Here is a 12418-nt window from a genome sequence, read left to right on the forward strand (position 1 = left end):
AGTGGGTATACCTGCTAGATATTAAAACTGAAAACCCAAGCAAACAAAACAAAACTAGCAACTAGCACTGTGCTTGTAGAGCGCAAACCTCTGCCAGCACTAGTTTCCAATTCCACAAATTTTTACCTTGGAAAAAAATTTAAAGGTCAAAGTCCTGTTTGAAGTAGCTTTTCATAAGCCAGGCTATACAAAATATAGCTGAAAAGGGCTTTTCAATGTTAATATAAAATATCTGCTAAATCCACAATACGGATAAAATGCAGATCAGACTTAGTCTATTCATTAAGAGTGACAGTTTGTATCTCAGTGTCACAAATGAGAGTGATTGAGGCACTTTTGATTGAGATAGAATGCAAAATGTACACCTAATGGGCTTTTCAATATTACATTCAAATGTTCACAAAATCCACAATCTGTCTCAGATCTGGATGAAACTTTGTCAGGTGATAGTGAGTGCCAGTCTGCACCTCACGTTCAAATATGAGAGTGATTGGCGAATGTTTGATTAAGATATAATGTAGAATATACATTAAATGTGGTTTTCAATGTTAAAGTATAAATGACCACAAAATCTGTCATCTGGATCAGATCCAAATCAAACTTTGTTAGTCGATAAAGGATACAATCCTACATAATGCTCTGAAATATGAACTAAATTTGATCTTTTTTGACAGTTATGAATTTTTGAAAATTTGTTCAATATTATACAGTAGATATGGATTTTTTTTCAATTTTCCAAGATTTTTCCTGACTTTGACCCGTAACCTTGAGAATTGGATAATTTTTTACCTAGCAGGATATGAATCTTCAGTAAAAACGTCTTAACGATATGTGAAAAAGTCTGGGCACTAGGCTGTTCACAAACAGACAATCAGAGAAACAAGCAAACAAACAAACAGGGATGAAAACAATGTCCTCCAGCTTCATTGACGGAGGTAAAAATAAACAAAATTATGCTGAAATTCACATACTTTAACCTTTATTTCATTGCAGAGAGTATGAACCCAACATATTTTGTGTCTATTAGATAACCTACATTTCATTTGTTAATATACGTCCATTCCTGCATTTCAGACCTGCAACACATAGCAGAAAATGTTGGAACACAAAAGCATTCACCACTTTGCAATGTTGCCATTCTTTCTCACAACACTTTGCAGATCTGTTCACCTGCACACATTTTCCATACCAGGGACGCATTTTGACATCAAAGCGTTGTAGTCTATCATTGAGTCCTGAGCTCCGTGCAATCCTCAGAGACGGCTAGCAGTGGCAACGAGTTGCTGTGGGCAGACTGTTTTTGACCTTCCTCTACATTTCATGACAAACACCTGTGATAATATATATTCATTTGTTGTTCGTTGTCAGAACAGACATTTAAGAATTCTTTGCTCTTTTTTAATTAAAATACTATGTTAACACCACTAGTCACAGCCCACTGTTAAGCCACAGATGCAATAAACCACTCATAAACTGTAATATTGACACAAAGCCCCCTGTCATGAAAACCATCACCCTGTCCACAAAAATATAAGTTAATAAAAACTCCTGAACCAAACATACACTGTTCAGCTTGTTTGGTGAATGAGACGGGGGCTAAGAGAAGCTACATCTGTGTCATGGTTTTGTCCTGATCAGGGTGTTGAGCCCATTTTTTCCCCCTTTCTGTTGTTCTCTGTCTTGCCCAGCTTTGAGTTATTAGTTGTTCATTTTCATCCTGGTTTATTCTCTGTTATGTTGTCACTTTTCTTTGTTACTTTTTACTTTGGCCTTTCGTTCAGTTCTGTTCTCATTTTCTTCAGTCAGTTGTGTGTTCATTTATTGTTCATTATTTATCACTTGGTTATTTAGTTTCTCTCATTTTCTGTGATTTCATGGTAATGAGTCATTCACGTCATCAGGAGAGTCATCAGGAGAGGCGTCAGTCCCATCGTTAGGAGGGACAGCTGCCCTGTCATTAGGAGGATGCTAACTAGAGTGCAATAGGTGCTAATTACAGCAATTGTTCGTCACTGCCAATAGCAGTCTGCCTCTCAGTAGGAGGGGTCTTGTTAGGTTTAAAACTCCAGCTTTTGCTGGCTTCTGTTTGTTCTTCTCTACAAGAGTCAAGACAGAAGTCAGACAACCAGAGCAAGAAATTTAGCCGAGGAAGCTTCTGCAAATAGAAGCTAAATGCCCTCGCATCAAGCAACCCAGTCCAGTCGAAGATTCAAGCTTCTCTACTTTCTCTCATTTGTAACAGTTGTTGTGCTTGAATGGGCAGGTTTTGTTTTCTGTTATTGTTTTGTCACTGCTTTTCTGATGGTTTCTTTTGCCACCTTGTTTTCTTTGTCAGCTTCTGTTTAGTTTGAGTATTTATCGCTGTTTATGCTCATGTAGTTTTCATTAGGTTATCACTTGTTTATCATTATTGTCATCAGTTATGCTTACTTATCCAGTTTTGCTTTCTGTTAATATTTTAGTCTTTGATTAGTTGTTCTGTCATGTTTATCTCCTTGGTCCACAGTTCCTCCTTCCTCTCACACCCATCCGATTATGTTCTCACTTCACATCTCTTCACCTGCCTCATGTCTTTGTCCTTCACTTTGTCTCTATCTGCTCTGTCTCCTTTCACTCTCACTCTTCACCTGCTCATGCATCTTTGTTTCCTACATCACTTCACTTTATGCACTCTCTTCCTTCCCATCTTGCACAGTGTTTAATCTTTGTTCACTAGCCACACCCCTTTCTAGATGGTTCCTCATGTGCACTTTGTTAACTCCTATCCTGTTTAACCTCCTCCCAGTCACCACACCGGCGCCAGCTTGTTGTCTTGAACACATTCCAGCTCTCTTTGTCAGTATCGTATCTTTGCTCTCTTTTCCTCGACCACGCCTCTTGCCTCATCGTGGATATCTGTGTTTGCTCGTATCTCTGACCCCCTGCTCAACCATGACTGCATTTTTGCCTGATCCTGATTGTACCTCTGCTCTGCTGCTTGATCACATGTGTACCGAACCAGAACTTGGAATAAAGACCATGTTTTCTCCTACGGGTACAGCCGCTATGGTTACCGGGCAGCTGCCTGCTCTGACAGTCTGTCACTTCAGAAGGCTTCAGTCTGCACCTTACACCTCAACTCTTTTTTCGAGTCAGTTTAGTAAAGAAAAGTGTAATTTTTTAAACTGAGAAAAACCTTAATTTATTTTCTTGCTATTATTTTGTCTACTTTTTTGTTTGTAATTTATTCATGGAACCTTTTACTTTACTTTTTATTTTATATGAAGATACAGTACCTCAGAGCAGGTACAGGGCCAAAAAACAAAACAAAACAAACAAACAAACAAAAAAAATCATCTCCTTGAACTTTTTACAAATTTCACAATTTCTGGGGGGGGGGGAATCAGTCTTCTCTATATTAAACTTTCTAAAATTACCTTCTTGAAAGGAACAAAAAAAATAAATAAATAAATTATAGAAATGAAATAAAACCATCAAAGTCAAACTGATGGGGAGCAATATCACCCTTCAACATAACACATCATCGCTTTTACAGCCAGTTTTCTTGAGACAAGTCAGGGGATGGATACATAAACATTTCCAGGTCACTGAATGTATCTTGGGGCAGTACGGTGGATTAATGGTTAGCACTGCTGCTTCAGCACAAGAAGGTCTTGGGATTGCTTCCTCCATGTTTTTTTTTCTGTGTGGAGTTTGCATGTTCTTCCTGTGTTTGCCTGGATTTGGTCCGGCTGCTCCGGCTTCCTCCCACTTCCAAAGACATACTGGTTAGATTAACTGATGATGCTAAGTGAACCATAAGTGGGAGTGTGAATAATGCTTCTCTCTCTGTATGTGGGTCTGTGTTTGACCGCTGGGATGGGCTCCAGCTCACCCACGACCCTTAAGTTTAATAAGCAGGTATGGAAAATGAATGAATGACTATACCTCGGATTTCATATACGTACATCAGTCATTAAGAAATGCAAACAGTATGGTAAATCTATCTAAAAGAGGTAGTTCATAAAAACTGGGTGACCATGTAAGAGGGAGAGAAGTGAAGGAAGCCACCAAGACACACATGACAAGTCTAATGGAAATACGGGCATCTGTGGATGTGATTGGAGACACTGTGCATCACGCAGTATTTGTCTGTTGTGTTACCTCTGACAGCTTCATTGTGGAGTGGCAAATTAAAGGACTTTCACTCAAGGAAACATATCTTCTTCTGACTTGACTGAAGAAAACGGGCTGTAAAATGATTTACTCTTGTTATGATTAGGGTACTATTCATACACACTGCTCAAAAAAAATAAATAAAAATAAATAAATAAAAGGAACACTTTGAAAACAGATCAGATCTCAATGAGAAAAACTATGCTGGATATCTTTCCTGATATGGACTGGATAATGTGTTAGGAATGAAAGGATGCCCCATTGGTTAATGGAAGTGAAAAGTGTTAACCTACACAGTGCAATTCAAAGACACCCCAAAATCAAAGCAAAAAACTGATACGAGAGGATTGTCCATTTTGCCAAAATTTCATTGCACTAACTCAAAACGGTACTCGGTGTATGGCCCCCATGTGCTTGGATGCATGCCTGACAACACCGGGGCACACTCCTAATGAGATGACAGATAGTGTCCTGGAGGATCTCTTCCCAGATCTGGACCAGGGCATCATTTAGGTCCTGGACAGTCTGACGTGCAACCTGGTGGCGTCGGATGGACTAATGAATAGAACATGAATGAATGAATAGAACTAATGTCCCAGAGGTGTTCTATTGTTAGGCGGCATGGGGGCCAGTCAATGTCAATGGGTCCACAGATTTTGTCCCTATACCTAATAGTAGTCAGGGTGCCGTTGTCTAGCCTGCGGGTCTGTGTGTCCTTCCAGGGATATGGTTCCCAAGATCATCACTGACCTATCACCAAACCAGTCATACTGAATGATGTTGCAGGCAGCACAGGATTCTCTATGGTGTCTCCAGGCTCTTTCACATCAGTCACATGTGCTCAGGTTGAACCTGTTCTCATCTGTGAAAAGCAGAGGGTGCCAGTGGTGGACCTGCCAATTCTGGTGTTCTTTGGTAAATGACAATTGAGCTTGATGGTGCCGGTCAGTGAGCACAGGGCCCACTACAGGACATTAGGCCCTGAGGCCACCCTTATGAAGTCTGTTTTGTCAGAGCCATTCACACCAGTGGCCTGCTGGTGGTCATTTTATAGGGCTCTGGCAGTGGTCATCCTGTTCCTCCTTGCCCAAAGGAGCAGATACTGGTCTTGCTGATGGGTTCAGCCCTGTCCAGCTCTCCTATAGTAACTGCCTCTCTCTTGGAATCTCCTCCCTGCTCTTGAGATTGTGCTGGGAGACACAGTCAACCTTCTGTCAATGCCACATATTGATGTTACATCCTGGAGGAGATGGACTACCTGTGCAAGTTCTGTAGGGTCCCAGTACTGTGCCATGCTACCAGTAGTGACACTGACCCTAGCCAAATGCAAAACTAGCAAAACAATCAGTCAGGAAAGATGAGGTGGGAGGAAATGTCAATGGTCTGCACCTGTAAAACCATTCCTGTTTTTGGTGTCAACTCATTGTTGCCCCTCTAGTGCATCCTTTGTTAATTTCATTAACACCAAAGCAGCTGAAGCTGATTAACAACCCCCTGTGCTACTTAACTGACCAGATCAATATCCCAGGAGTTGAATTGACTTGGTGCAATATGGTGCACTGTAGCTCAGTGAACAAGGAGCTGGTTGGCTATTGTGTACAGTGGTCCCTCGCTATAATGCGGTTCACCTTTTGTGGCTTCGCAGTTTTGCAATTTTTTTTTAGTGCAATTTTGCATGCTGCTTCTTCTTTTTTAACAGCGCATTGTGTTCTGCGTCCTTATCAGGTGGGCCGTTCGCGGCCCTGGTTGGCATCACCGCGATTGCTCTCACTGCCTCCGATGCGCTTACTGAGTCTGTGGCCTCAGTAAGCGCCACAGCGGGCCACTCACACCGCCCCCCTGTCTGCTGTGCAGAGCTGCGGACAACTCTGGCAACAGGTCCAGAGACTACGCTCGCTGTTTTGATGTGGAGCGCTCCTTGTGGAAAAATCTACAGCGCTGCAGGGTCTCGGTAACCGCAGCCGCAGAGCTCCATGGCCATGACTTGGATTCTTTGCAGGTCCTGCATCCGTACCCCTGGAGGCAGTGAGCAATGGGAGAGCATGCGCATTGTGTTCTGCGTGTGTCCGTTTATAATCTTCTCACCCAGAAGAAAAAAGAGAGTGTTTACACAGGAGAGAAAAGTGAGAACATGTTAATGCCTATTTGAGAGTATAGAGTGTGTAGTGAGGTGGTTTACAGCCTTAAAACATCTATAATAATTGTAAAAAAATAACGCTGACTACTTCGCGGATTTCGCCTATTGCGGGTTATTTTTAGAACGTAACTCCTGCGATAAACGAGGGACCATGTTTCGAATTCTGTTTTTGAATTCTTCCCTGTCTGTGTTCTTAAACAAGATACTTTATCTACATTGTCTCATTGAATGCAGCTGTACTAGTCTTGTCTGGGGATCCTGCAGTGGACTGGTGTCCTGTCCACTTCATGCTGTTGAATTTGGTGATAAGCACAAACAGTCTCAGGCCCTATATAGGACTGACTACCTCTGTTTTTGTTCACGCATCTATGTATTGGATGTAAGAGGTGCTGAGATGGAAAGGATATGCAGCAGGTTAGGGTGATAAAGGATGCAAATGGCAGTGTGCTCGCATCTGAAAAGAGTGGGTTGTCAATGTGTAGGGAGTACTTTGAGGAGCTGTTAAATAAGGAAAATGACAGGGAGACAAGATAGGATGGTTTAGAGTGACAAAATCTGAGGAGAGCTATGAAGAGGAGGAAGAATGGAAAAGTGGTCAGTTTGAAGGCCCAGTGGATGCATGGAGATGTTTAGACAAGGTGGCAACTGTTTAACTACACTGTTAAATAAAATCTTGGATAGTGAGAGGATGGGCTAGGTGATTTGGAAACTTTAAAATTAACCATAGGTGTGCGTGCAGGTGTGAATGTGTTTGTTGGTCTATAAGTGTGTCTATCTGCAGTCATAGTACTGCCCCGTTTACACTAGAGTGATGCTTATATAAAACCTACAGGTTTGTGACATTTTGTTAACTCTCACACGTCTTGGCTGATCTCCATTGTGATCGGTTATCTGCGTTTACACCAAGCTTGCACTGCAACTGAATTGTGCTAATTAAACTATGTTAATATCTGCGACCATTGATGCAACCCCATGCAGAGTCAGTTGAGAGTCTATTACGACCCATAGGATCAAGTTGACAGTGAGATGAGACGTGAGAGTTTATCAAGACCGATTATGAGAGCCATGTATCTGTTAACTGGTCGCACAACTTGTGCAAGTGTTTTAAACAGTTCATTACACTTGCACTCCTGTTGGAAACCGATGGGCAGTGATGGGGAGGATGGTGACCAAGAGGGATCTTTTTTCCGACCATGGAGAAGCCATTGTGACCAGCCTGCAACTCCAGTGAGAGTCAGTGAGAGTGACGGTGAGCAGAGGCCGTTTTCCGATCGCAACTCAGTTGTGGACTCGGTGTAAACAGGGTATAAGGAGCAGTGTGGAGACATGGGGGTATGCATGGAAGAGAAGGGGAATAGAAGTAATTTAGAGCAAGTGGAGTATATGTGTCTAAATGAGAGGGAGCACTGTGGACTAGTACAGTTGCAAGGCGTAGAGATGGTGAAGGTCAATGAAACTAAACACCTCAGGTCAACTGTTCAAAGGATTGGACAGGCACAGAGGGGAAAACAGTAAGGGCAGTGTGCAGGGGGTGAACAAAAGTTGGTGATAAGAGGGTGTCCGCAAGTGTGAAAGAAAGTTTTCAACTAAGTTGGATGACTTAGCTGGCAACGGTGTGGAAGAAGGTGGTGTGAGCAGAGGTCTGTATTTTCAATCCCTTCAAGCTGAAGCACAAGCAGTGCTGAGCTTTATTACATTATTGGGTTGCTTTCTGCTATGACAAAATATTGTTGCTTGTTTTCACAAGTTCCCCTTGTGTTCTGAGAGTGGCAGATAATAGATTTTATTTCTCTCCATTTCTCTCCCTTCATTCCATGGTGAATGCTTTAAAATCATGCTGTGAGCTGAAAGAAAAAAATATTTCTGAAAGCCAAACAAAGGATTTATTTAAATATATATATATTATCATTGAATATGCACATTCAGTTTTGTACTAAAGTGTAATTTAGGGCATTATTTTGGGTCTTCTCCTTCTCTGCCCCTGACCAAGGGAGCGTCTACGTCTGGAGTTGTTCCCCAGGCGCTGGACTGTGGCTGCCCACTGCTCCTAGTGGTTAGATTGTGGTTAACTGTAATTGGGATGAGTTAAATGCAGAGGACACGTTTTGTTGTATGTATATATGTACAATAACAATAAAGTTTCTGTTCTAACAGCAACATGACACTTAGCTAAACTGACTAAGCCAAGTACAAAAACTACAACTACATTCATTCATTCATTCATCTTCTACCGCTTAGTCCATTTAAGGGTCGCAGTCGGCTGGAGCCTATCCCAGCGGCGGTGTACACCCAGGACAGGACACCAGTCTGTCGCAGTGCCACAAACAAACACAGACACACCCACACACACACCTACGGACAATTTAAAGATTTTAATCCACCTAACCTGCATGTCTTTGGATGTGGGAGGAAACCGGAGCACCCGGAGGAAACCCACGGAAACACGGGGAGAACATGCAAACTCCACACAGAAAGACCATGGGAATTGAACCCACGACCTTCTCGCTGTGAGGCAACAGTGCTAACCACTAAACCACCGTGCTGCCCACTACAACTACAAAAACACCTAAATCATAACACTAACAGCACTGTTAAACTATCATGAACCACAACAACAAAATTAAAACACCAAAGCCCCAAACTCCCATGGTACATTGCGGCACAACGTTTACTGTTTACTGGCTAGGTAAAATCACTAATTTTTCAAAAGAGTCAGGTTGCTACCGTGCAAGGTGCTCACTACACACTGGGCACAACTAGAACCTTGCCCATAGTGATTTTCTGGTCTAGCTGGGTTTTGAACTGAGGATCATCTGGTCTGAAGCCCAGCACTTAAACACCAGACCATCACCTCCCCTAACAATTCAGTAACCAACTAAGGATTTGGTGAGACATTATCATTTTTTAATTTCTCACCTATCTTTACACCCATTTGCACCAGCAAATGTGGAGGTGTTGTTTTTGGACCTGTGTGCACAGCTGTTTGACCGTAGTAACATAAAGAGTTTCTGTCTAATTTGGACCGCACTTGTTGGAATGATTAAGTGCCAGTTATGAACAAAATGAGTTGGTTTAAGGAAAAATAGGTTAAAACTCAACGTCACAAGCCAAGGTCAAATTTTTGACCCAGTGCTGATTATAGTATAGGGGATATTTAGAATGACTATTTTTATGGTGAGTTTGGTTACGGAGAACCCCTTAGATGAAATAACACACCATCCTTTTAATTGGTAGCATGACATTGGCCTTGGGCAAACAAAAAGGTCAAGCTCATGGTCTTGTTATTTCAAACACTTAGGAGCCAGTATATTGAAAACATGTTGGAAGGGTTTAGTTTTGTCCAGAATTGATCAGTTGACTTCAAATTGATATTATGGTGTTCCAGAATCACATACTACATTTGCATGAATCAGTTTTAAACAGAAAGGTGCTGGTGTTGTATTCTTTGAGGGCCTCTTCTAGGTTATCATCTATATTGAACTAATTACCAGTCATGATGGAAGCAGATCTTATTTTGAATCTTGTCTGCTGAATTAATGTCATTTATCCTGTGTTTTTCTAACAAGCTGCTAATGACAGTAGGGATCTTTCATCTGTTGTGTGTCATTAGTCTGTAAGCTTCAGTTGTAGGTGCAAGTTTGATCACATAAGTAAACCATGTGAACTTTAGTTTTATACTGATCTGAATACTTTAGCTAGCCACTTTTGATAATAGATATTTTAACCAACTCGGTTCATAGTATCTGTCAATCAAAATTTTATTATTTTATATGTATAAGGTAAAAAAGCCTAGCTACAATGAAATGTTAGGACATTTCTGAAAAATGTTATTAACAATAGCTTTTGCTTGTCACAAAAATGCTACTTTTAAAACAACGTGAGTATACAGTATCTACACAGTAAATGTTGCACCACTGTGAGTTGTATGCCAAAGCTGGCATGCCCTCTTTGATTGTAAGGTGATATACACATTAGATGACGCTGGTTTACAAGACTCTTTTTGGACTCGTTTTGACCTACTTATCCACTTTACTTCAGAGATCAGAAAGCTGTTATGCTCTGTGTTTGAATGACATGTTATGTTTCCGTGTACCTCATGTCCACACTGAATCAGCAAAGAAAGCTTTCAGTTTTTCCTGCTCCCTCTGATTGGAATGTCCTCCAATCCGAACTGAAACTGTCCAACTTCTCTGAACGCCTTACACTCTTTTAAGAGATGTCAAATGGAATTCTTTTGTACAATGCCTGTGTCTTTAAATTCTAATCTGTTTTCTTCCACACATCATTATAACTTAAAATGACTGAAATGATTGTATTTTATTTGTTATTAATGTTCTCTTGATGATGTTAACATGACTATTATGATGTATGCTGCTGCCTTTCTTGGCCAGGTCACCCGTGCAAAAGAGGTCTTGATCTCTATGGGATTTTATCTGGTTAAATAAAGATTATTATTATTATTATTATTATTATTATTATTATTATTATTATTATTATTATTATTATTATTATTATTCCAAAATGGAATACATTTTTTTTCTCTCAAAATTCACCTCATGACACCTCGTAATAACAATATGAAAGTTTCTTTTTTTTTGCACTGTCATTATGGGGTATTGTGTTAGATTTTTTTTAGGGAAAAAAGTGAATTTCATCCATTTTTGAACAAGGCTGTTAAACAAAAATGTGGAAAACGGGAAGTGCTGAATACTTTCTGAATGTATGGCACTTACTAGCAACAACAACTTTCAGCCGTTTCTATAAAATGTCAAACATGGTTGTTACTGGAATTAAATAATAAATAATAATAATAACTGATATTACTATTATTATTATCAGAAGAGTTGAAATGAATGCATGCTTCATTGATTCCGCATTACCATTTCATAGACAATCCATTAAAATTTCAACTGACTTTTTGACAACATAGTGGCTATTCTTCTCATTTCCCTTGAACTCTGAGTTTCAGATGCATTTGACAGATTGTCAGATTGGTCCTTTTTATGTTTCAGGTCTCCATTTGCCAGCGTGACAGAGTATTCCTTACTGAAGAACAACATTGTGCAGCTCTGCTTAGAATTAACCACCATTGTACAACAGGTGAAGTCACACTGAGGTGCATGAAACACCTGATTACAGGGTCCATAATGTACATGTTCTTTACACACATGCAATAAAAGTGACATTTGAATTGTAATTTGAAACTGCAGTGTGTTTAAATGAGGGACAACAGAAAATAATATGTTTGCAGCTTTCTCTGCTCTATAGGTCTAACAGTGACCAGCGCATATGCCCGTGGAAACAGGCTGTTTGTAGCATGGTTGATACAACTAGTTCTCTATAACAGCCTGAAGTGATGCGCTCATTGACTCACTGTTAGATCTCATCCCTCAAAGTCACAGATATAGAGTGAATGTGTCTGTCCTCATAACGTTTCCTCATTTCCCTCACCTCCTACTTTTCTTCCCCTTCTGACACGCTCACTGATTTGTGTATCTACCACACTCACACACATGCACTAATTGTTATTTTCAATGTATATAAAAGTGACCTTGTATGTATGAATAAATTCAAATTTGTTGTGATCTGATTTGAGTGTTGGATCTTGCCTTTGATTGCTAATCTTTGAGTCTTGATATCTCAAAACAAGAACATTTCAATGAAAGTTGGTGGAGAGGTTGGACTTGGATCAAGAAAGAGTTGATTCAATTTTGGTGTGGCTCTCGATCAAGTGGTGGAGCCCTAACCCTAACTTTTCATAATTAATCTTTTTTTTAATCTGTGATCATGACCATCCATCCATCCATCCATCCATCCATCCATCCATCCATCCATCCATCCATCCATCCATCCATCCATCCATCCATCCATCCATCCATCCATCCATCCATCATTTTCTTCCGCTTTATCCGTAGTCGGGTCACGGGGGCAGCAGCTCAAGCAAAGCCGCCCAGACCTCCCGATCCACACACACCTCCCCCAGCTCCTCCGGGGGAACCCCAAGGCGTTCCCAAGCCAGCTGAGAGATGTAGTCCCTCCAGCGTGTCCTGGGTCTTCCCCGGGGCCTCCTCCCAATGGGACGTGCCCGGAACACCTCTCCAGCGAGGCGTCCAGGGAACATCCGGA

The 12418-nt window shown here is 40.9% G+C and overlaps 1 protein-coding gene and 1 long non-coding RNA gene across 2 annotated transcripts in view; one reads left to right on the plus strand and one right to left on the minus strand.

Moving 5' to 3' along the window:
• si:ch211-26b3.4 (connector enhancer of kinase suppressor of ras 2) overlaps positions 1-12418 on the plus strand; it is a 438839-nt gene that overhangs the window by 186879 nt on the left and 239542 nt on the right. Inside the window, exon 4 of the mRNA XM_034181376.1 lies at positions 11305-11392. Coding sequence (XP_034037267.1) covers positions 11305-11392 — 88 coding nt within the window. The remainder of the gene's footprint in view (positions 1-11304; positions 11393-12418) is intronic.
• Positions 6171-9701, minus strand: LOC117520074. Its single transcript, XR_004563523.1, has 3 exons — positions 9691-9701; positions 7966-7973; positions 6171-6337 (listed from the first exon to the last, which is right to left on the minus strand). It is a non-coding gene; the product is annotated as an uncharacterized LOC117520074 (long non-coding RNA).

The sequence above is a fragment of the Thalassophryne amazonica genome, chromosome 11 (genome assembly GCF_902500255.1).
Source record: "Thalassophryne amazonica chromosome 11, fThaAma1.1, whole genome shotgun sequence".
Lineage (NCBI taxonomy): Eukaryota > Metazoa > Chordata > Actinopteri > Batrachoidiformes > Batrachoididae > Thalassophryne > Thalassophryne amazonica.